Here is a 25,982-nt window from a genome sequence, read left to right as displayed (position 1 = left end):
AGGATGTGAGACAAGATTAGCAAAAGATACAGGTAAGGGAAAATAGATACAAACAAAAAGGTCTAGAAAATTCCATTAAGACTTGTACAGTAATTCTGCCAGAACTAAATGGCAAAAGACAGGTCATGCTAGCCTGAATTCAGGGGTTTTCTCTCATTATTGAAATAGTTTTCAAATACTATTTTTTAAATAACTTTCGGAAGGGCAGGGCGGATAGTGCCCACTCACTTCTCTTTGTTTGGACATGGGCTGGTCTCCCACGTGTGTGAGGCCTCCAGATTGTGCTCCCCATCTTCTCTCTCAACCCCATACAATTCATTCTCCACTAAGTCGTGGTTTTAACTGAGAAACCTTTTAATGGCACCCCACTGCTGCTGGACAAAGTCTCAATTTCTTAGTCGGACACACAAGAACTTTACAACCTCACCCTATTCTGCCTTCCCTTCAGTCTCTTCTCCCATAACCCCAAGAGGCACCAACTACTGCATTCCTTCCACAGACTACATTCACAACTTAGTACCTAAGAACCAGCTGTTCTGTCTACTCCTCCTTTGGTTCACTGTATTCTAACCGTCCATTTCTCGGTCCATTTCTCCGGCATTTAAGCTGAGTCCTGAGCTCGTTACCGACACCCTCCCCCGCGCCCCCTTTTCCAGGTTCTTGAAGGCTGCAGGGCACAAAAGGAGGTAGCCGCGCGGCTGTCCCTCCCACCCGCCGGCAAAAGCGCCTACACTCCCTAGTTCTCCCGCGTTCCCCGCTCTTCGCCGGCCGCCTTTCCTCCGGATGTGCCCCAGTAGGGCTAATCTCATCCAGAAGAGGGCAAGGAGAGCGGGGCGAGCCCTCCCTGGACTTTTACCTCAGCTCCTTCAACCTATAGTCAAAGCCAGGGTGGATATGGGGGCCGGGAAGTAAGGGTCAGTCCACGGCCTGGGCCGAGGAACCGGGGACCAACGTGCCTCTTACCACAAACACGGCTTCGGGAATCCCCAGGTGGAGCCGCCGCCCGTTCCCTGCGGCCACGTCTCCAAAGACACAAGCGTCCTTACCGGCCGCCATTTTGGGGAAGCTAACGCGCGACAAACGGCCTCCCACGCCGCTAGCCGCCGGGGGCCCGTGATTGGCTCGCCCTTATTTTTTTCAGGCCCGCCCCTCACTGGTGGATCTGTGCGTTCATTGGCTAACAAGAAGGAGCCGCCTCGTCTCCGCCATAGACCTCTGGGAGTTAATTGGCTGCTAGCAGGTGAGTGACAAGCATGGAAGGGCCAACCGAGAAGAAGGTAGCAGCTGCGTGAAGAACCTACACGGACACTTGGGAAATGGGGCCTGGGTATTTTGTAGAGAGCCGTGGAAATCAGGGACCAAGCCAGACCCCATCCCCACCCTAGCACTGGCAGCAACCTCCGATGGACCTTCGGAGCTATCTGAGGGCCCTCTCAGATGCCATTGAACCTGACACCTTTGTGCCTTTCCAGTGGGACCATCCCAGAGAGAGCGTCCTTCCCCTTAAAGGGGACTTACTGTGTCCGTTTCAAAGTGGATGTACTGGCCAGATTATAATCAGTACTGTTAGAGGTTCCCCCTCACTAGGTTTGTAATAATTCACAAGCTTTGACTCAGTTCCCCCTGACATGCATTGAGGAAAGACAAACCCCCGCACAAGCCTACATATCCGAAAGCAGGGCACTTAACCAAAGGTTGAATAAAAAAAACTTGTGGAAACGGGAGTAAAGGGAGATAGAGACCTTCACTCCCTGCAGATCAAAGCAACACCTGCTCCCCTAGCATTCCAAGAAAACATAACTCCCCACCCACTACCCTCTAGTCATTTAAGGGAAAATTCTCACCTCTACAGTTTCCTACTGGCCCCTGCACGTCACTCGGACCCTCAACCCCCTCCCACCATCATTTCCCCTCCTAGGGATGTACTGTATAAATTCAAATCCCCCCTTTTCAGAAATGGGCTAAAGTCTCTCTTTAGACCCCCGCCATGCTGGCAGAGGGGGTGAAGTCTATTCTTCAGTCCCCCTCCACTGGGAGAGCTTCCTAATAAACTTTCTGCCTGCAATCAGTCTCCATGTCCCAGTGAGCACCCCCCTTTTCTTCAACAAATACTCCACCCACTGCACCCACTTTCCTGAGAGCCATCTTTGGTCAGAATTTTGTCATCCCAGCTCAACGTTTTCAAAAACTTCACAGGCTACATTCAAAATCCTAAGAACCCTACCTCTGCTTCTAGGCCCACAGACTTTCCCAGCATCATCTTCAATACAAGACTTTGAAAGCAAAAACTTCATACAGACCCAAGGAGTTATTCTTTTGTCCCTCTTCTAACATCTAACCACTGTGCTTGTTCTCACCTTTGTTTTCACTGGAGTGCCTCCCATGGAGCCCTTCACCCACTCACACAAAGTCTACCATAAACCAGGTCCTCTATGAGGGATAAATGGATAAATGTCATTTCTGTTAAAGGAAAAATTTCACTGGGCAACGTTAAACAAGCAAGGATGGCTTTATTCATAGCTACCATTGTAGGAAGAGGGAGAACTCAATTCCAAGGAAGGCAGTGGGTTGATTGAGTTTTATAGTCAGGGGAAGGGCAATGGAAAAGTACCAGCAGGCCATCCGTTGGAAGAAGAGGAGGAAGGGGAAGGAGAGTTTAATACTTAGGGTCTGATGTTGCCTTTTTTTCCTGCAGTCTAAGTTGTTTTTTGCAGTCCCACAGCTACAAGGTTAGAGTCAAGGTAATCAGGGCAGGGAAGGGAGCTGGAAAAAGCCCTTGAGGAGGAAGGCTGACAGTTTGGTCAAAAGAAAAAGATTCCCAGGATTTGGATGTGGCTCAAGCAGTTCAGTGCTCACTTACCATATGGGAGGTACAGGGATTCAGTTCGTGGTGCCTCCTAAGAAGACAAGCAAGACATCGACCTGATGCAACAAGATGATGCAATGGAGAGACACAACGAGGAAATATAATGAGAGACACAACAAGCAGGAGCTGAGGTGGCACCTCCCTCCCACATGGTAGGTCCCTGGTTTGGTTCCCAGTGCCTCCTAAAAAAAGAAGATGTGCACACAACAAACAGACACAGAGAGCAGACATCAAGCATAACAATGAGGGAGGAAGAAATTTAAATATATATATATATATATATATATACATACATATACATATATATATAAAGAAAAAGTCTTGCTCCGTTCCCTTATTTAGTGGGGAGGTGTATATGTAAAAATAATAATGGCTAATATTTATTAAAAGCTAACTATGTGCCAGTCACTGAGGCATGTTATTTAATCCCACAGCTCTGTGTGGGAAGGACTGTTATCACTTTTATTTACAGACAAGTAAACAGTCTTAAAAACAAACAATTTATAAGATAATAGGAACATGTTTATTAGTAACATACCAAGTACTAATAGATCACAGGTGAAGAAGACACTACCCAAGTCCTTTATAAAAATGAGAACAATATTTGCCAAACAGACTGTCGTAAAGATTAAATGAGATTATATATGTAAAATACCTAATAGTGCATGCCTGTGGTAGGGCAACCAAGTGTTTTTACATCCATTACCTGGTTCCACCCAACCCCGCAACATCCTGCCAATCTGGTCCATATAAACAGATAAAGTGACCTTGTTAAAGTAAGGTGCCAGCAGAATCAGGAAGGGATCAAAGAAGGGCCTCGCACAGCCAAAGAAATGAAGCTACACGAAATAAGATACTGGGGCCGGGTGCCAAATACCCAAAGCTGAATCAAATTAAGAACTCAGACCAGGAAAGCCACTACATCATGCTTCAGATTTCAGGAAGGCAGGCCACAGCAGGAACTCTAAAGCTCTTTACAGTATAAAGCAGCCTGGGCTATATAGCCTAACTAATACAGAAAGTCATAGAACTGGCATCATCTATTTGGATCCTCTCATGTTACAAATGATTAAGATGAGGCATAGAAAGGGAATGAGACATGCCTAAAATCCTACAGCAAAACTTGGGTTTAAGCTGGAAGAAGAATCCAAATAATTCAGCAAAATCCAGTGTTCTGTATTGCCTATAATTGTTCTATTCACACCTGTCCTCCTCCTCATCCATTTTAAGCAGAATTCGACTCATTTGATGACATATCAAACATACTTCTATGCTAGTCTTATGTTATCCTATTTTTCTAGAGGTAGAAGGTCTTCCTAACATTGTCTAGTCTTAGTCATGTTGAGTGAAAACAGGCAGACACAAAAGGACAAATATTGTATTAATTCACTTATATGAAATAAGTAGAATATGTAAGTTCATAGAGTCATAAATTAGCTTATAGGCTTTCAGGGGCAGGGATGGGATGAGGAATGGAGAATTAATGCTTAATTGGTAGAGAGTTTCTATTTAGGGTGATTGAAGAGTCTTAGTATTGGATGGTGTTGATGGTAGCACAACATTCTGAATGTAATTAACACTACTGAGTTGTATACTTGAAAGTGGTTAAAATATGAAATTTCATGTTACATATATGTTATCATGATAAAAAAAATTTTTAAATCCATAGAATCGAACAACAAAAAGAGTGAACCCTAATGTAATATAATATAATAATATGGGTTAACCAATTGTAACAAATGAACCATACTAATGCAAAATGTTAATGCATTTTAACTGTGTGAGAAGAGGGGATAATTTGGGAATTCTGTATTTTCTACATGATTTTTCTATAAACCTATAACTGCTCTTAAAAATAAAATATTTTTAAAAAGAAAAAAAGTCTCGTTTTGCTCATGCCCTGATTCCTTACCTGCTTCTGCATTATTCAAAAGATGTTCTTTGTACTTAATAAGAAGTGTTCAAAACCGATATAAGGAAAAATATACATTCCAGAAAGAAAGAAAAGTAGACCTAAATAAATGGAAGGACAGCCCTTGTTATCGATGGCATGCCTCAGCTTAAAAAAAATGTTAGTTCTTGAATCTTATATTTAGATCTTTTTTTTTTTTTAAAGATTTATTTATTTATTTAATTTCCCCCCTCCCCTGGTTGTCTGTTCTTGGTGTCTATTTGCTGTGTCTTGTTTCTTTGTCCGCTTCTGTTGTCGTCAGCGGCACGGGAAGTGTGGGCGGCGCCATTCCTGGGCAGGCTGCACTTTCTTTTCACGCTGGGCGGCTTTCCTCACGGGCGCACTCCTTGCGCGTGGGGCTCCCGCACGCGGGGGACACCCTTGCGTGGCACGGCACTGTGCATGGCCAGCTCCACACGGGTCAAGGAGGCCCGGGATTTGAACCGCGGACCTCCCATATGGTAGACGGACGCCCTAACCACTGGGCCAAAGTCCGTTTCCCTATATTTAGATCTTTGATCCATCTTCAGTTGATTTTTGTATAAGGTGTGAGATGGTATTTGTATTTGTCAGTCAAAGGGGTGCTGATGCAAAATATCAGAAATTGGTTGGTTGTTAAAAAGGGTATTTATTTGGGGTAGGAGCTTATAGATACTAGGCCATAAAGCATAACTTACTTCCCTCACCAAAGTCTATTTTCACGTTTTGGGGCAAGATGGCTGCTGACATCTGCAAGGGTTCAGGCTTCCTGGGTTCCTCCATTCCAGGGTCTTGCTTCTCTCTTGGCTCAGGTCCTCTGTTTTCTCCACAAGGTCAGCTGTAGACCAGCAGGTGAATGGCTCTGTCTCTCTTCCTGGGGTTTCTGCCGTGTCTAAGGAGCCATCTCTATTCCTCTGTGTTCTTTCCCTGGCTCCAGCTTAAGGCTTCAGCATCAAACTCCAACAACAAAACTCCAACATCAAAAACCCTTGCATCAAAAGTTCCAAACCTGTTCTTTGCCATGCCTTTTATCTGTGAGCCCCACCCACCAAAAGCCCTAATCATAACTCAGTCATGCCCAGTGATAGACCAGATTACAAACATAATCCAATATCTATTTTTGGAATTCATAACCATATCAAATTGCTACAGTATTCCTCTCTCATTCGTTTGCATATGTATATCCAGTTCTCCAAGCACCATTGGTTGAAGAGGCCATTCTCTCCCAGTTGAGTGGGTTTGGTGGCCTTGTTGAGTATCAGATGACTGTATATGTGAGTATCTATATCAGAACTCTCAATTCATTTCCATTGGTTGGTATGTCTACCTTGTGCCAATACCATGCCATTTTGACCACTATAGATTTGTACTATGTTTTTAAGTCAGGTAGTGTGATTGATTCCTCTGATTTCATTTTTATTTTTCAATATCTTTGGCTACTTGGTATCTCTTTCCTTTTCTAATAAGTTTCATAGTTAGTTTTTCCAGTTCATGAAAAAATACTGTTGATTATTATTGGGATTACATTAAATCTGTGCCATGAGAATGAAAAAACTCACACCCCAAAATTCATATGTAGGGAAGGCCCCATCTGCTTTATTTCTCTTGCTTATATATCATGTATTTTTGTATTTGGCCAAAGGCTGTGGTTAAAGTTAAATTTCTCAAGGATGTTTTATCTTGGAGCAAGAAAACCTGCCTGTAGACTCACATCCTATCTAGTGGCAGAAAGTGCAAGAAGCTGTTTTCAAACTTAAAGTGAAAAGAGATAGCTTGTGCAGAGATAGCAAGGACAGAGATATTTTTGCTCTGAAGCAAGAACAGATGAGCTTTCATAATCATTTAACCATGCCCTTGCCGAGGTGGTGGAATTCATCCCCACAAATCTGTAGATCAGTTTTGGTAGGTTAGACATCTTAATGATATTTAATCTTCCTATCCATGATCAGGGAACACTCTTCCATTTATTTAATTCTTCTTTGATTTCCTTTAACAGTCCTGTGTACTTTTCTGTGTATAGGTCTTTTACATCTTCAGTTAAATTTATTCCTAATATTTGATTTTTTTAAGTTACTACTGTAAATGGTTTTTTTCTCTTGATTTCCTCTTCAGATTGCTCATTATTGGTGTACAGAAATGCTACTGATTTTTGCACATTGATCTTACAACCTGAAACATTACTGAACTCATTTATAAGTTCTAGAAGCTTTGTTGTAGATTTCTCAGGGCTTTCTATGTATATGATCATGTCATCTGTAAATAGTGAGATTTTGACTCCTCCTTTCCAATTTGGATGATTTTAATGTCTGTTTCTTGCCTCAGTGCATGAGTAAGTACCTCTAACACAATATAAAATAGGAGAAATGATAGTGGCATCCTTTTCTTGTTCCTGATCTTAGAGGGAAAGATTTTAGGATTTCACCATTGTAGATGATGTTAGCTATGGGTTTTTTATATATACCCTTTACTATGTTCAGAAAGTTTCCTTCTATTCCTATCCTTTGCAGTGTTTTTATCGGGTCAAAAAAGCATTTTGTAAAATGCTTTTTCTGCATCTATAGATATGATCATGTAATTTTTAATCTGTTTATGTGGTGTATTACATTAATTGATTATCTTTTGTTGAACCAACCTGCATATCAGGAATGAAACCCACTTGGTCATGGTGTATAATTAATTTGATGTGTTGTTGAATACAATTAGCAAGTATTTTGTTTAGGATTTTCACATCTAGGATCATTACAGAGATTGGTCTGTAATTTTTCTTTCTTGTGGTGTCTTTGTTTTGCTTCTGTATTAGGGTAATGTTGGCATCATAGAATGAGTTAGGCAATGCTCCTTCTATTTTGATTTTTTGCAAAGGTTTAAGCAAGATTGGTGTTAGTTCTTTCTGGAATGTTTGGTAGAATTCACCTGTGAAGCCATCTGGTCCAGGGCTTTTCTTAGTTGGGAGGTTTATAATGACTGATTCTATCTCTTTACATGGGATTGGTCTGTTGAGAACATCAATTTCTTCTTTTGTCAGTGTAGGCTGCTTATGTGTTTCTAGGAATTTGTCCATTTCCTCTAAATTGCCCTTCTTGTTGGCTTATAATATTTCAAAGTATCCTCTTATGATACTCTTTATTTCTGTGGGGTCAGTGGTGATATCCCCTTTCTCATTCCTTATTTTGTGTTTTGCATCTTCTCTCTTTTCTTCTTTGTAAGTCTAACTAATGAAGAAATTTTATTGATCTTATCAAAGAACCATCTCTTTGTTTTAATTTTTCTAGTGCTTTCTTATTTTCTATTTCATTTAGTTCCTCTCTGATCTTTGTTATTTATTTATTTATTTTTCATTTGGGGTTAGTTTTTGGTTTTTTTTTTTTACTAATCCCTCCAAGTGTGCAGTTAGGTCTTCAATTTTACCCTTTTCTCCTTTTTTGATATATGAATTTATGGCTATGAATTTCCCTCTCCATACAGCTTTTGCAGCATCCGATAAGTTTTGATATGTTGTATTGTCATATTCATTAGTTTCAAGGTAGTTACTGATTTCTTTTGAGATATCATCCTTGACCATAAAGGCCTTGGAAGACAATGTAGGGAAGCATCTACAGGACCTTGTAATAGAAAATGGCTTGGGAACTGGACTTGGCCCAGTGGATAGGGCATCCATATACCACATGGGAGGTCCGCAGTTCAAACCCCGGGTCTCCTTGACCCGTGTGGAGCTGACCCATGCACAGTGCTGATGGGCGCAAGGAGTGCTGTGCCACACAGGGGTGTCCCCATGTAGGGGAGCTCCACGTGCAAGGAGTGCACCCCATAAGGAGAGCTGCCCAGTGTGAAAGAAATTTCAGCCTGCCCAAGAATGGTACTGCACACACAGAGAGCTGATGCAGCAAGATGACACAACAAAAAGAGACACAAAAAGAGACACAGCTTCCCATGCTGCTGACAACAGCAGAAGCAGACAGAAAGAACACGCAGCAAATGGACACAGAGAACAGACAACTGGGGATGGGGGGAGGGGAGAGAAATAAATAAAATAAATCTTTAAAAAAAACAGAAAATGGCTTAAGGACCTTCACAACCAAAGAACAAGCAATGAAAGAAAAAATAGATAAATGGGACCTCCTCAAAATTAAAGCCTTTTACACCTCAAAGGAGTTTATCAAGAAAGTGAAAAGACAGCCTATCCAATGAGAGAAAATGTTGGGTAACCATATATCTGATAGGAGCCTAATATCCAGCATATATAAAGAAATCCTATATTTTGAAAATAAAAAGACAAACAACCCGTTTTATAAATGGGCAAGAGATTTGAACACACACTTCTCCAAGGAAGAAATACAAATGGCTAAAAAGCACATAAAGAGATGCACAACATCATTAACTGTAGCATTTTGATGTGGTTATGAATTCCAAAATAGATAATGGATTATATTTTTAATCTGGTCTGTACCTGGACATGATTAAGTTATTATTAGGACTTTGATTGGGCCACATTGTTCGGGTGTTGAGTGTGGGTGGGGACTCGCAGATAAAAGACATGGCAAAGGACAGAGTTTGAGGGGTCTTGATAGTTGGAGTTTGATGCTAAAGCCTTAAACTGAAGCCCCAGGAAGTAAGCTAACAGAGGAAAGAGAAACAAACCCCAGGAAGTGAGGAACACTGAGCCCAGGAAGAATCAAGCCATGGGAAGAGAGAAACCCTGAACCCAGAGAGAAGCAAGACCCTGAAAGAGAGGAACCCAGGAAGCCTGAACCCTGGAAGATGCTCACAGCCATCTTGCTCCAACATGTGAAAATACACTGTGGTGAGGGAAGTAACTTATGCTAATGACCTGATATCTGTAAGCCCCTACTCCAAATAAATACCATTTATAAAACAAACTAATTCCTGGTATTTTGCATCAGAACCCCTTTGGTTGACTAATACATTAGCTATTAGGGAAATGCAAATCAAAACTACAATGAGATAACATCTTACACCCATTTGACTGGCAGCTATTGAAAAAACAGAGTACTACATGTGTTGAGAGGATGTGGAGGAATGGGAATCCTTATCCATTGCTGGAGGGAATGTAGAAGGATCCAGCCATTGTGGAGGACACTTTGGCAGTCCCTCAAAAACTAGCTATAGATTTTCCATATGAGCCAGCAATCCTACTGCTGGGTATATACACAGAAGAACTGAAAACTAGGACGCAAACAGATATATGCACACCAATGTTCATAGCGGCATTATTCACCATTGCCAAAAGTTGTAGTCAACCCAAATGCCCATCAACAGATAAATGGATAAATAAAAAGTGGTATATACATAAAATGGAATACTACTCAGCTGTAAGAAAGAGCACAGTACTAACACACGGGATAACATGGATGAATCTTGAGGACCTTATGTTGAGTGAAACAAGTCAGGCATTGAAGGACAAACATTACATGATCTCTTTGATATGAATTAAGCAAATCAGGCTGTTCAAGAGAGAGACTGGAAGATAAGCTTACAGGAAATGGGCGGGGGGGGGGGGAGGAGAAAGGTTGTAAACCAATGCCCAAACGGGCATAATCTATGATAAAATGGAGGTAACTAGTTGTGCAGTGAAGGGATAAGATGAGGGCATAGGGATACTATTGGGTTGGGCTTTGCAGGCTTGAGGTGGGCTACAGTTGGGAGGATGGGTCAGATGGTCCAAGGAATTGGGGGAGGGTTGGGGGAGAGCAGGTGAACACGAGGGATTGTTGGGTATGTGGTTGAAACTATAATGCTGAGAAAACCATTTAGAAAATAGAATAAGGTGGGTTACTGGTTTAAGGTGTTTGGCCAGGGCATCTGGCACCGGGCTTACCTGGGGCAGGCTTCTAGGGAGTGTGTGAGTGCTCATCTTGTCATAATATGTTATATAAGTGGGTGGAGACCTATTTAATGAGTGGGAAAGTGTTATACCCCCATCCTGGGGAGGTCTGATATTCTCAAATAGAGAGGAGGCTTCTCTCAAGAGCATGGGTGGCTCCTAATAAGGGAGGACAGACTAGTGTGTCATCCACCCCACCATTGTTGCAGGTGTCTATGAATCTTGTCCTTCAAACAGTGAAGCTTGGATGTCACTGTTGGCCATGAGGGGAGGGGAAGAGTGAAATAGAATAGATGGAATAAGGGGTAACTAAGGAGCATGGAAGTGTTGTGCATGATCATGCAATGATGAATACAGGTTATGTTAAATTTCACCAAAAATTTATAAAATTGTCTAGTCTAAAATGTAAATCACAATGTAAACCACAATGTAACCAAAAATTTATAAAAGTGTACAGTCTAAAATGTAAACCATAATGTAAACCACAATGGAATAGCTATGTTTCAGTATCTGTACATTAGTTGCAGCACCCTGGAATGGTGATGTCCACTCCACCTCTAAATTGAGAGGAGCTTAGATCCCACATGGCTGATGGATGGGATTCTCTTGCTTGTAGTTGTAGACTCTCTCAGTTCCCTGGTGTGGTGGTGGGCCATCCTCACCTCCCTGTTAGTTAACCTGGGTAGGTCCAAAGAACTGGAGAGTAGGTGTTGCAACTCTGCTAAGCTCATTGCCCAGCTCGCCCATGGACAGTCCAGAGATTCAAGTCTCCTGAGCATACAACAACCCCTGCATCAACCACAAATTCAGTAAAAGTGACAGAAGAGGCATGCTTAGAGAAGTTCATCTGAATCCAACTCCATCATACTCAGGAGCACAAATTCCAAAGTAGGGCCAACTGGCAGGGCACTGGACTCCAGAGCCATCTTCCATGACTGTAGGACCTAGGTGTCTCTGTAGCCCTCAGGAGCACTGCTACCTGGGATTGTATCTACTTTGGCTGTCTCTGGGATCCTGCTGAGATGTGTGTAAGTGCAACCCCTCTGTTGACCTCCCAATTCATTTTTAAATCTCTTAGCCATATAAACTCATTTGTCTTTACCATTTCCCCCATTTATTCAAGTCTTTTTCTAGTTACATCACCAGCTGGTGCTTGGTAATAATACCTTGGTGCCAGGGCGACTCATCCCCTGGAGTCATGTCCCACTCTGGGGGGAAGGTAATGCATTTACATGTTGAGTTTGACTTCGAGAGTGGTCACATTTGAGAAACATGGAGGTTCTCAGGAGGTAAATCTTAGGTACCCTGCAACTCTAGACCTAGTTGAAATTTCAAGCACGCAGGCTCATAAGCATAGTAATCAGTATCAAGGGCCCATCATTAGACCATCCTTCTTCACTGGTCTTTGCCCTTGCACTTAGGGTATTGTTCCTGTTCCATTGGGGGAATACAACAGAGCTCACCCAGCTAGGAACTCAGCACTCCCTCAGTTGTTGTGTGTAACTCTACCTACTATGAAAATACCCAACAAATATCCAAACATCTTTATGTACCTTATGTACATGCCCTGGTGAACTCCCTCCCAACCTTGCATCCCCCATCAATGACAGCCCACACCTACCGCCACACACAGGGAACTGAGAGAGTCTACAAATGCAAGCAGGAAAATTGCATCCATCAGCTATATGAGATCTAAACCCCCTCTCAATTCAGAGATGGAGTGGACATTGCCATCCCAGGGTCCACAGGATGGAATAATAAAATATGGATTAGACTGGACTTACTGGTATTCTACTATAGAACTATTGTGACTCTAGCAATGGAAGAAATTGAGTCATTGATGTGGAGACAGTGGCCATGAGAGTTGCTGAGGGCAGAGAGAGGAAAGAAGAGGTGTGGTATGGGGGCATTTTCAGAACTTGGAATTGTCCTGAATGATATTAATGGGACAGATGCAGGACATTATATATCCTGCCATAACCCACCCAATGAACTGGAAGAGAGTGTAAACTACAATGTAAACTATAATCCATGCAGTGTAGCAGTGCTTCAAAATGTATTCACGAAATGCAAAGAATGTGCCTCGCTGATGAAAGAGGTTGTTGATGTGGGAGGAGTGGGGGTTGGGTGTGGTGAGTAGGGTGTATGGGAACCTCTTATATTTTTGATGTAACATTTTGTGTGATCCATGTATCTTTTTTTAAAAAAGACAATAAAAATTTGATAAAAAAATAAAATAAGATCTTAGATGTACTAGTTTTTTGTTTAAAAAAAAACAAAACCCTATAGAGCTTCTATAATTAAAACAGTATAGTGCTGGTGCATGAATAGACAGACAGACCCGCGGAAAAGAGACTCCAGAAACAAGAAATTTAACATGACAAAGGTGACATCTCAAATCACTTGTGCAAATATGGACGGTTTAATAAATAGTGTTGTGACTAATTGATAGTCATTTGGAAAAGATAAAAATATCCGTATCACACACCATATACAAGAAGAAACTCTAAATAGATTAGGGATCTATATGTGTAAAAAAACTTAAATAAGTACTAGAAGAAAATATATAGGAGATTGCTTTCAACTTCGGATAGGAAAGGCATTCTATCTATGACTCAAATTCAGAGACAATAAAAGACAGATACATTTGCTGTGATGGTTAGGCTAATGTGTCAATTCAGCTAGGTAATTGTGCCCAGTTGTTTGGACAAGCAATCACTGGGCTAATTATAATACAAGGACATTTATGGGCTTTAGTCACCAGTGAGTTTACCACATAGATGGTTGACTACATCTACAGTCAACCAGGGAGATTGCAATGTTTGACATTTTATCCAATCAGTTGAATGCCTTAAAAAGAGGAGTGATTTCAGCATTCAAAGGGAATTTCCTAGCTTGTCTTTGGACAGCCACCATCACCCAGAAACTCATTAAAGGCTTTCATTGGACTTTCATTGGAGCTCCTGGTTTGCAGCCTGCGTGCAGAACCTGGGCTTGTGTATTCCCATGGTCATGTGAGAGACTCATAAAATCTCACATGTTGATTCTGTTTTCCTGGAGAACTCTGACTAATACATTTGCCAACTTAAAAACAACCACCACCATCTAACTCTTCAAAAAACAAAAAAGAAAAGAAAAAACAAACAAAAAACACCAGAGCAAATTCAAATTGTAACTAAAAATTAGGAGAAAATATTTGCAGCAATATATCAGAGGAAAGGATGAAAAATCTTATAGAAAAATTGGCAAAAGACAATTAAGCAAAATGAACAATATAAAAATGGCATTTATTCATGTCAAAACGTGTTAACCCTAACATATGATAAGAGAACAGGGAGGAAACAGGACAAACATAGAGGAGAGGTTGGAGGTGAGCCAGGAAGAAGGCATGGGAAACAGGGGAGGGAAGAACAGTTAGCCTTAGGAAAGAAGAAAAAGAGCCAGACTAGAGTGCAGGGCCCGGACAGTGAACTGAAGAAAGGGGGTGGGGCTGGAGGACTGTGGAGAGAAGGTGGGACTGGAAGATTGCAGACAGGGGGTAGGAATTGGGGGTTTGAAACAGAGTCACTCTGAGTTTGAGGAGTATAAACTACTACTATTACCAGACCAGGATGCAGAGGTCAAGAGATGTGAACCCACTCCAATGCAGGTTTTGGGGTCACCAGCACAAGCACAACTCACACAGGCTCTTATGGGAAGCCATTGTCCCCGCATAGTGGGGTCACCAGCAGAAGCACAACTCACACAGGAGCTGATGGGGAGCCATTGTCCCCGCATAGGGGTCACCAGCACAAGCACAACTCACACAGGCGCTGATGGGAAGCCATTGTCCCTGCATAGTGGGGTCACCAGCACAAGCACAACACACATAGGCTCTGATGGGAAGCCATTGTCCCCACATAGTGGGGTCACCAGCACAAGCACAACCCACACAGGCGCTGATGGGAAGCCATTGTCTCCGCATAGTGGGGTCACCAGCACAAGCACAACCCACACAGGCTCTGATGGGAAGCCATTGTCCCCTCATAGTGGGGTCACCAGCACAAGCACAACCCACACAGGCGCTGATGGGAAGCCATTGTCCCGCATAGTGAGGTCACCAGCACAAGCACAACACACACAGACTCTGATGGGAAGCCATTTTCCCCACATAGTGGGGTCACCAGCACAAGCACAACTCACACAGGCGCTGATGGGAAGCCATTGTCCCCGCATAGTGGGGTCACGAGCACAAGCACAACCCACACAGGCTCTGATGGGAAGCCATTGTCCCGCATAGTGAGGTCACCAGCACAAGCACAACACACACAGACTCTGATGGGAAGCCATTTTCCCCACATAGTGGGGTCACCAGCACAAGCACAACTCACACAGGCGCTGATGGGAAGCCATTGTCCCCGCATAGTGGGGTCACGAGCACAAGCACAACCCACACAGGCTCTGATGGGAAGCCATTTTCCCCACGTAGTGGGGTCACCAGCACAAGCACAACCCACACAGGCGCTGATGGGAAGCCATTGTCCCCACATAGTGGGGTCACCAGCACAAGCACAACTCACACAGGCTCTGATGGGAAGCCATTGTCCCCGCATAGTGGGGTCACCAGCACAAGCACAACTCACACAGGCGCTGATGGGAAGCCATTGTCCCCGCATAGTGGGGTCACCAGCACAAGCACAACTCACACAGGAGCTGATGGGAAGCCATTGTCCCTGCATAGTGGGGTCACCAGCACAAGCACAACTCACACAGGCGCTGATGGGAAGCCATTGTCCCCGCACAGTGGGGTCACCAGGAGAAGCACAACTCACACAGGCTCTGATGGGAAGCCATTGTCCCCGCATAGTGGGGTCACCAGCACAAGCACAACTCACACAGGCGCTGATGGGAAGCCATTGTCCCTGCATAGTGAAGAGCCAGCGCAAGGTCAGCCTCACTAGTGGGCATCAGTTCCCCACTGCCAGCGGGTCTCAACCCATGGCAATACAGGGACAGGTTCCAAGGAGAGCAGCCCTCTCTTGCGTCCCCGTGCTGCCACGGAGGAGGAATCCCACTCCCTCCCCATCCTGCCAGGGACAGATATACCAGCAGGGCATGAGCTCAGTGTCATAAAACATGCCCACCAGAGTCAGACTGTCTCCAATGAATGTTTACAAATGCTGGGGGCAATAGGGGCAAGAATGTTCCCCAGTCCTCTTATCTAACAAGGGTGTGTGTTTTATCCCGCCAGGCTGACACACCTGGTTCCAAACATAGACAGTATTTGTGGCTCCCAGGGGAAAGCTGCAGGGCACCTAGGTACCACAGTCTATTCTTCTGGGCCTCTGAGAACTCTTTGGGACTTCCTCTGCAAGGGGTGGGGCCGGCGGACTACATAGGGGTGTAGTGGTGAGGGCGTGGGTCAGAATGACTAAGTCTAAGAATTTCAAGCTACTGCTGTGGCCAGACTTGGAAGCTGATAGCAAGGGGTTCTTTTGACAGTTTTGGTCCCTCTGAGCACCCTTAGAAATTCTCTCAGGGATGAGGTGAAGCTGGAAGACTGGGGAGAATGGACAGGGCTAAAGGAATGTGACAGGGATAGGGTGTAGGGGCATGGGATTGAGTGATGGAGTCTGCAGGACTAGCTACCGTTGATGCCCAACCTGGAGGGGAATTCAAGGGAACCTCCTCAGAAGGACTGTAAGGAGAGGGCAAAACTGGATAACTGGGGATGGGGTTAGAGGACTAGGAAGATGGATTGGAGCCAAAAGTCTCTGGACAGATGGTTTAATGTGGGGGTGTGGGAAAGAGTTACTCTGGGTGTGAGTACAGGATAGCTAAGGCTAAGGGGGCTTCTCTGTCAGTCCTGGGACCTCTGACCACCCTTAGGACTTCCACAGAGAAGGAGAAAGACTGGAGGACTAGGGAGAGTGGGCAGGACTTAGAAGACTGGACAGGGGTTAGGAGATGGGGGTGTGGGGCACAGAAGGACAAGCTACTGGAGCTCATGAACCAGGAAGCCAAGGTCTAGAGGGCCTCTTGTGGTTCTGGTTCCTAAGCACTCTTAGAAACTTCCTGAGGAAGATGGTAAGGTTGGAGAATTGGGAAGAGAGGGCAGGGCTGGAGGGTTAAGGACAGGAACTTAGTAGACAGGGATGTGGGAAAGAGTGACTATAAGTCTAACAAGGTCAAGCTACTGCTGCTGCGAGACCAAATGGGGAATTCAGGAGGGCTTTTCTTTCACTCATGGGCTCTATAATCACCCTTAGGAACTTTCTCAGAGAAGGGGGGTTCTGGAGGATGAGGAAATGGGGCAACTCTGGAGGATTGATGAGAGGAGGAGAGACTGAAGGACTAGGAGATGGGTGGGGTCAGAGACTGGAGAAGGTAAGGCGGTAGGAGGAGTAAGGAGAGAGGGTATGGGCATAAATGTGGAACACAGTGATGGAATCTGAGAAGGACAAATTACTGTTGCTGCCAGACGAGGAAGCCAAGGTCAAGGGGCCCTCAGGGACCCTTAAAAATGACCTAAGGGAGGGGACGGAGCTAAAGGACTGGGGAATGGAGGAGTTCTACTTCCTGACTTTGAAGCATATTACAAAGCTGCAGTGGTCAAAACAGCATGGTCCTGGCACAAAGATAGATATATTGACCAATGGAATTGATGTGAAGGTTCTGAAATAGACTCTAACATCTATGGCCAATTGATTTTAGACAAGGCTACCAACTGCACTCAACTGGGACAGAATAGTCTCTTCAACAAACAGTACTAGGGGAAGTGGACTTGGCCCAGTGGTTAGGGCGTCCGTCTACCACATGGGAGGTCCACGGTTCAAATACGGGGCCTCCCTGACCCATGTGGAGCTGGTCCATGCACAGTGCTGATGCGCACAAGGAGTGCCATTCCATGCAGGGTTGTCCCCTGAGTAGAGGAGCCCCACACACAAGGAGTGCACCCGTAAGGAGAACGGCCCAGTGGGAAAGAAAGCGCAGCCTGCCTAAGAATGGCACCACCCACACGGAGAGCTGACACAACAAAAAACACAGATTCCCATGCCACTGACAACAACAGAAGCAGACACAGAAGAAGATGCAGCAAATAGACACAGAGAACAGACAACCAGGGCAGGGTAGGGGGAAGGGGAGAGAAATAAATAAATAAATAAATCTTTTTAAAAATCAAACAGTACTGGGAGAACTGGATATCCACATGCAAAAGAATGAAAGAGGACTCCTATCTCACACCATATAAAAAAATTAACTCAAAATAGATCAAACACCTAAATATGAAAGCCAGGAACAGGGAACGTCTAGAAAAAAATGTAGTCGGGCATCTTAAAGATCTTGTGGTAGGAGGTGATTTCTTAAACCAAAATTAAATACTATTGTATTTCAAAGGACTTTGTAAAGAATGTGAAAAGGCAGCCTACACAACGAGAAAAAATACTTGGAAACCACTTACCTGATAAGAGTTTTATATCCAAGATATATAAAGAGATCATACAACTCAACAATAAAAAGACAATGACCCTATCAAGAACTGGGCAAAAGACTTGAATAGACATTCTTCTAAAGAGGATACAAAATGGAGAAAAAAATACATGAAAAAATGTTCAACATCATTAGTGATTAGGGAAATGCAAATCAAAACTATAATATGATATTTCACACCTGTTAGATTGGCAGCTATTAAAAAGTCAGAAAACCTGGAGAGAATGTTGGGAGGTAGGAACACTTATTCACTGTTCGTGGGAATGTAGAATGGTACAGCCACTGTGGAGGACTGTTTGCCAGTACCTAAGAAAGTTGAACATAGACTTGCCATGTAACTCTGCAACATCATTACTAGGTATATACCCAGAAGAACTGAGAGCAGAGACATGAACAGACATCTGCACACCGATATTCATAGTGGCATTATTCACAACTGCCAAAAGATGGAAAAAACCTAGGTGTCCATCAGCTGAAGAATGGATAAACAAAATGTGGTGTATACACATGCAGCAGGAAGAAGAAATGAAGTTGTGAAGCATATGACAACATGAATGAGCCTGGAGGACATTATGTTGAGTGAAATGAGCCCGACACAAAAGGACAAATACTGTATGATCTAACTAATATAAACTAAGTATAATGAGGAAACTCATGGAGTTAATAGCTAGAAAATTGGTCACCAGAAGATAGAATGAGGATAGAGAATGGGGAGCTGAAGCTTATTTCATGGAGATTTTTTAATAAGGTTGATAGTAAATGTTTGGAATTGGATGAGGTGATAATAGCATATTAGTGTGAATGTGATTAGCAGTGTCAATATCTGGGTATGATTGTGGTTGAGAGGGAAAGCTTAGGGTCATGCATGTTACTAGAAGGAAAGCTAAAGGATGAAACATGGGGCTGTATAGCATAGTGAACTCTGTTGTGGACAATGAGTGAGGTTAATAGTACAAATATAAGAATATTCTTCCATGAATCAGAAAAAATGTACATTAATATTACAAGATGTTAATAATAATTTGGGGGGAAAATACACCCAAAGCAAACTATGGACTATAATGTATGATAACATATTAGTATTTTTTCATTAATTTTAAAAATAAAAGAGTTATGCTAAAATGAAAGAAACCAGACACAAAGTACTGCATATTATTTGACTACATTTGTATAAATTGTAAATATAAATAAAATTATAGAGACAGAATTAGATTAACAGATATGTGTGGCAGAAGAAGGATAAAGGGATTGAGAAATGACAGCTAAGTGATGGGGGATTTTCTTTTTGGAGTAATGAAAATGCTGTAATATTGATTGCAGTGATGAATGAACAACACTGTGATTACACCAAAGCCATTGAATTTACACTTCAGAAGAATTGTATGGTATGTAAATATGTCTCAAAAAATTGCTTTTTAAAAAAGTGACCTAAGGAAGGGGATGGAGCTGGAGGCCTTGGGGTAGGACTACAGGACTGCAGAGAGGGTGGTAGTAGGTAGAGGTATTGAACATGACTGACTCTTAGTCTGAGGAGAACATGCTATTGATGATGATAGACCAGAAGTGGAGTTCAAGTGGTCCATTTAGCAGTTCTTGGCCCCCTCACCTTCTTTAGCAACTTCCTCTTGGAGATGAGCTGGAGAACTGGGGACAGGGCTTGAGAGGTGGGAGTGTAGGACAAAGTGACTCTGAGTCTGAGCACGGCAAGCTACTGCTGCTGAGAGACCAGAAAGTCAAAGTCAAGGGGGCTTCTATGCTACTTCTGGGCCAGGTAAGCACCCTTTGGAATCTCCTCAGGGATGTAATGGGGCTGGAGAACTGGGAACAGGGATAGGGGACTGGCTGGGGGACTGAGAGAGTAGTGCTGGAGGACTGCAGACTGTGGGATAGGAGGTAAAGTTATGGGACAGAATGACTCCAAGTGTGAGGGGGACAAACTACTGCAGCTGACAGACCACATAGCTGAGGTCCAGGGTGCCTCTTGGCAGTTCTGGGAACTATGAGCATCTTTGGAATTTCCTCAGGGAAGGGGCTGGACTGAAAGACTGGGGACGGGAACTGGGGTAACTGGATTGGGCTGGAGGACTGAGGACAGGGGCTGGGGCTGGAGGACTGGTGAGAGGGCAGTAAAAGGTGGGGTGTTGGGACAGAGTGGCTGTCAGTCTGAGGAAGACAAGTTACTGCTGCTGACACAACAAGGAAGTTGAGTTCAAAAGGAAGCCTGTATCAGTTCTGAGCCAGGTATGCACCTTTAGGAACTTCCTTAGGATTGGGGCAGGACTGAGAAGTGGGGGGCTGTAGGTCTGAGGAGATGAGGTGGTTCTGGAGGAATGAGAGTGGGGCTGAAGACCTAGGGATGAGGGCAAGACATCCTCTGACCATTGGTTGTGTGCTCAAATAGGTGTTGACTCCTGTTGTTAGAGCATTCAGGCAAATGTCAGATACTCTACATATTTAGGCCCACTGACTGGCCACTAGTATGGATGAAGAACGGTTATAATGCCCCATGCTTAAGCTTAAGTCACACTCTTAAAAACAAATGGCTTACGAGGACCTTACAAATTGGTTTTTCTGCCTCCACTACTGATTATGGCTCTGTTGAAAAAAAAAAAGACCCTAATCCTCAGGATTATGGGGAAAAGCACCCATGGCATCTTGTGGCATAGCCAAGCATTTAATTCCACCATTGCCATGGGGGAGGACCCGAACCTTCATGATACTTATTTGAGATTCACTGGAGGAAGACATTTATAACTATGAGCAGGGTAGAGAGGAACCCCCCCAGAAGTATAGCCTCATTTACAAACTTTATTTAAACCTGTTTCTGCTGATATTTACAAATTAACCCACCTCGAATGAAGCCCACTACAACAAAAGGCTCTAGAATCTGTCCAAATTGTATTCAGTTTAACCCTAAAGTTCCCAGAGTCTGAACTTTATGCAGTAATTGACAATCTGACTCTAAAATTTAAATGGAATTGGAAAGTAACCTGAATAGCTGAAAGAGTCATGAAAAATAAATATATTGCCTGATTTTAAGATGTACATTAAACTATAGTAATCAAGACAGTGTGATTTTGGCCCAAGGATAGAGGTTTGGATAAATGGAACAGTTGGAGAAAAAGGGGGGCACTCACTGGGACATGGAGACCGGTTGCAGAGAAGCTCTCCCAATGGAAGGGTCTAAAGAATAGACTTCAGCCTCCCAGTCAGCATGGCAGGGGTCTGAAGAGAGACTTCAACCCACTTCTGGAAAGGGGGGATTTGAGTTTATACAGTACATTCTTAGGCAGGGAAATATTAGTCAGTGGGATGGGGTTGAGGGTCTGAGTGAGGTGCAGGGGCCAATAGAAATTCCTAGAGGTGAAAATTTTCCCTTGTATGGCTAGAAGGTAGTGGGTTAGGGAGTTATGTTTTCTTGGAATGCTGGAGGAGCAGGTGTTGCTCTGATCTGCAGCGAGTGAAGGTCTCTATCTCCCTTTATTCTCATTTCCACATGGTGTCTTTGTCCAACCTTTGGGGAAGTGCCATGCTTTCAGACATGTGAGCTTATGAGGGGCCTTGTCTTTCCTCAATGCATATCAGGGGTAACTGAGTCAAAGCTTGTGAATTATTGCAAAGTTAGTGAGAGGGAACCTCTAACAGGAACAAAACAAAGTCTAGAAAAAGATTCATACATATATGGTCAATTTATTTTGTGAAAAAAGCACCAAAGAAATCCAAGAGGAAAGGGATTTCTTTTCCACAAGTGTTGCAGGAACTGGATAACTATATGGAAAAACAATTAACCTCTAACTTACCTCACACCAAACACAAAACGTATTTTAGATGGACCAAAGTCCTAATAAACATACAAGTTAAAACTATACTACTTCTATAAGAGAACATGGGAGGATGTCTTCATGACCTTGGGTAGTCAGATATTTCTGATGACACAAAAAGCAGCAATCATAAAAGTATCAATTGAAAAATTGGACTTCTAAATTAGAAAACATCTTATCAAAATATACTATAAAGAAAATGAAAAGGCAACCACAGTGTGATGGTTAGGCCAATGTGTCAATTTGGCCAGGTAATGCTGCCCAGTTGTTTGGTCAAGCAAGCACTGGGCTAATTGTAATATAAGGACATTTATGGGCTTTAATCATTGGTGAGTTAATTGCATAGATGGTTGATTACATCTGCAATCAACTGAGGAGATTGCCATCAACAATGAGTGAAATCTCATCCAATCAGTTGAAGACCTTAAAAGGAGAAGTGATTTCAGCATTCAGAGAGAGAATCCCCATCTCTACTTCAGATAGCCAGTGTCTCCTGGGGAATCCAATGAGGACTTTCATTGGAGTCCCTGGCTTGCAGGTTGCACTACAGAATTGGGATTTGTGCATCCCCATGGTCATGTGAGACAGTTTTATAAATTCTCATACTATTTACAGACATCTCCTGCCAGTTCTGTTTCCCTTGAGAACCCTGACTAATATAGCTTGGTATCAGGAGAGGTTCTTGAGAAACAGAATCCTAAAAATGGGATTTCTGAATTGGTTCTGGGATTTTTACAATTGGTTCTCTACTCTGATTAGATTTAAAGGGCACCAATGACTCTTTTTTGAATAATCAAGATGCCACTGACAGTCCATGGCATGAGTTGGCGATAGAGATATGCAAAATATCACCACTGGATACTATTTCCATACTTATAAGAGTCTCTGGGAGAGAGTGCTTTAACACCTTAATGGAGTTTTGTGGAGTTAAAAGGTACATTGATGCTAGCTGGCTGTTCCTAAATATGCTGCGTACAGTTACAAAAGAAAGGGAAGTCATCAAATTTGCAACTTAAGTGCTGCATAAATGATGTAAAAGTTTCTGTGTGTGCTCTGAAAGAAACTCTTGTTTCATGCAGTGGCACATTTGAGATTTCTGATAACCAGACTCAAAGTCTCACTGTATGAATTGCACAGTTACAATGGAAACTAAAATCTCAAATTTGCAGGGTTTCTGCTGCTAAAATGAAGGCATTGATTGGAAAGGAATGGAATCCTGAAAATTGGATTGAAGACATATGGGTTGATGATGATAGCAGTGGAGATGCTGAAACCCTAAATTCTGCTGAGACTTTGCCAGATAAACCTGTAATAGTCTGCCCTGAAGGGACCAACCAAGGTCTAGCTACACCACACAATCTCTAGCCTGCCTCAAGGAATCCTAATGTCCTCCCCACCCTAAGGAGAAAACCACCAAATTTCAAGCCTGCATTCTCCAATCTCTACCCTTCCCTAAGGAGTCTTGACCTCCTCCCTGCCCTGAGGAAACCATCACCCAACCTCCACCGTTCCCTGAGGTGTGTGCCATCCAAGCTCCAACTGAAGAGATTAATTCTGTCTCACCAGACGAAACTGCTATGGAATGCCCTGAGGTAATAATAATTGGCTTGCAAGACACTTATTCTTCTCCTTACCCACGCCCACCACTCCACTTCTCTTACAGACCTATAACTAGACTAAAATCACAAGCCCCCAAAGGTGAAATGCAAAGTGTGACCCATGAGGAAACACCCCATATTCCAAAAGAACTGCATGAGTTTTCCAATTTATATAGACATAAATCAGTGGAATATGTGTGGGAATATATATATTAAGGGTATGGGATAATGGTGGAAGAAATGTAAAGTTAGATCAGGCTGAATTTATTGATATGGGCCCATTAAGCAGAAACTCTGGATTAAACACTATAGCTCAAGGGGTTAGAAAGGGCTCTAAGAGTTTAAATGACTGAGGGAAACATGGGCCAAAAAATGGCCTAGAATATCTGAAGTTGATATGCCTGATTTATCCTGGTATACTGTAAATGAGGGCATCCAAAGGCTTAAAGAGATTGGAATGCTAGAATGGAATCACCATTTAAGACCTGCCCACCCACTCCAGGAATCTCCAAAGGACACACCTTTCACCAGGACTGTGAGGACTAACTCCATCTTCCCTGAAGACCTTGTGGGTGCACTTCTCTGTAGATCAGATATTACTGTGGGATTTGCAGTTATGGAACTAGAATCCTTAAATACTATGGGAATGACCTGATCCTGGGCTGGTAGAAGCCAAGTAGCAGCATTTAATCACCAAAGACAAGGTGGGCATGGCTACCACAATGAAAGGCAGACTCAAAGCAGCAGTCGAGAGTTGCATAAAGTTATGGTGTTGGCTAATAGATCATGGGAATACCTAGAAGTAAAATAGATGAATAGTTTACTAAATGCCTTCTTGATTTGTATAAGCAGAAGAGTTCTAGTTGAGTGAAAAATACCCTAACTCGAACTACAGACACAGAGAATCACGGGTTCTTAATCAATTACCAGCCTTGAGACAATGTACAGACCCAGAGCCCCTTGAATGAGGAGGAGACAGGTCTCCTTGGGGAAGGATCCTGTTTCACTGCCAAAATTTTATATGTTAATCTTCCTCCTAGATTTCCCCAAAGAAACCTACAGTCTTTTACCAGGGTCACTGTGTATTGGGGAAATGAAAATGAACATACATTTTGGGGATTATTAAATAATGGCTCACAAGTGACATTAATTTTAGGAGACCCAAAATGTCACAGTGGTCCACCAGAGTAGGAGCTTATGGAGGTCAGGTGATTGATGGCGTTTTTTGCTCAGGTCCATCTCACAGTGGGTCCAGTGGGACCCTGGACCCTTTCTGTGGTTATTTCCCAAGTTCCAGAATGCATAATTGGATTAGGCCTACTCAACACATAGCAGAATCCGTATATTGGATTCCTGACTTGCAGAGTGAGGGTTGTTATGATGGAAAAGGCCAAGTGGAAGCCACTAAAACTGCCATTAGCTAGCAAAATAGTGAATAAAAAGCAATACCAGATTCCTGGAGGAATTACAGAGATGAGTGCCACTATCAAGGATTTGAAGGATGCAGGGATGGTGATTCCCACATCCCCATTTCTACTCTCCCATTTGGCCCGTGCAGAAAACAGATGGATCTTGGAGGATGACAGTAGATTATCATAAACTTAACCAGGTGGTGACTCCAACTGCAGCTGCTGTCTCAGATGTGATATCATCACTTTAGCAAATCAGTATATCCCCTGGTACCTTGTATGCAGCTATTGATCTGGCAAAGCTTTTTTTCTCAGTTGCCATTAATAAGGATCACCAGAAAGAGTTTGCTTTCAGCTGGCCAGGAGAGCAGTATACCTTCACAGTCCTGCCTCAAGGGTATATCAATTCTCCAGTCCTATGTCAAGCTCCAGGGAACTTGATCATCTCTCCCTTCCACAAGACATCGCACTTATCCATTATATTGATAATATCATGCTAATTAGATCTGGTGAGCAAGAAGTAGAAATTGCTCTAGACGTATTGGTAATGCACTTGTGTGAGAGAGGATGGGTGACAAATCCAATAAAAATCCAGGAACCTTTCGCCTCAGTGAAATTTCTAGGTGTCCAGTGATGTGGGAAATGCTGAGATATCCCTTCTAAAGTGAAGGATAAGCGGCTGCATCTGGCCCCTCCTACAACCAAACAAAAGGCACAATGCTTAGTTGGCCTCTTTGGATTTTGGATACAATACATTCCTCATTTGTGTGCGCTACTTCAGCCCATTTACTGGCTGACCAGAAAACCTGCTAGTTTTGACTGGGGACTGGAACAAGAGGAGACTCTCCAACAGGTCCAGGCTGCTGTGCAAGCTGCACTACGACTTGGGCCATATGATCCAGCAGATGCAATGATGCTGGAAGTTTCAGTGGCAAATAGAGATGCTATCTGAATCATTTGGCAGGCCCTATATAAGAATCACAATGCGGACCCTTAGGATTTTGGAGCAATGCCCTGCCATCCTCTGCAGATAACTACTCTCCTTT

At 43.2% G+C, this 25,982-nt stretch overlaps 1 protein-coding gene across 1 annotated transcript in view; it reads right to left on the bottom strand.

Moving 5' to 3' along the window:
- Positions 1 to 1,110, bottom strand: part of VBP1 (VHL binding protein 1) — a 34,643-nt gene extending 33,533 nt beyond the window's left edge. The window contains exon 1 of the mRNA XM_058290987.2: positions 964 to 1,110. Coding sequence (XP_058146970.1) covers positions 964 to 1,056 — 93 coding nt within the window. The 5' untranslated portion in view covers positions 1,057 to 1,110. The remainder of the gene's footprint in view (positions 1 to 963) is intronic.
- Between the last annotated feature and the right edge of the window lie 24,872 nt (positions 1,111 to 25,982).

This window comes from Dasypus novemcinctus, chromosome X, assembly GCF_030445035.2.
Source record: "Dasypus novemcinctus isolate mDasNov1 chromosome X, mDasNov1.1.hap2, whole genome shotgun sequence".
Lineage (NCBI taxonomy): Eukaryota > Metazoa > Chordata > Mammalia > Cingulata > Dasypodidae > Dasypus > Dasypus novemcinctus.
This window is presented reverse-complemented; position numbering and strand designations above follow the sequence as displayed.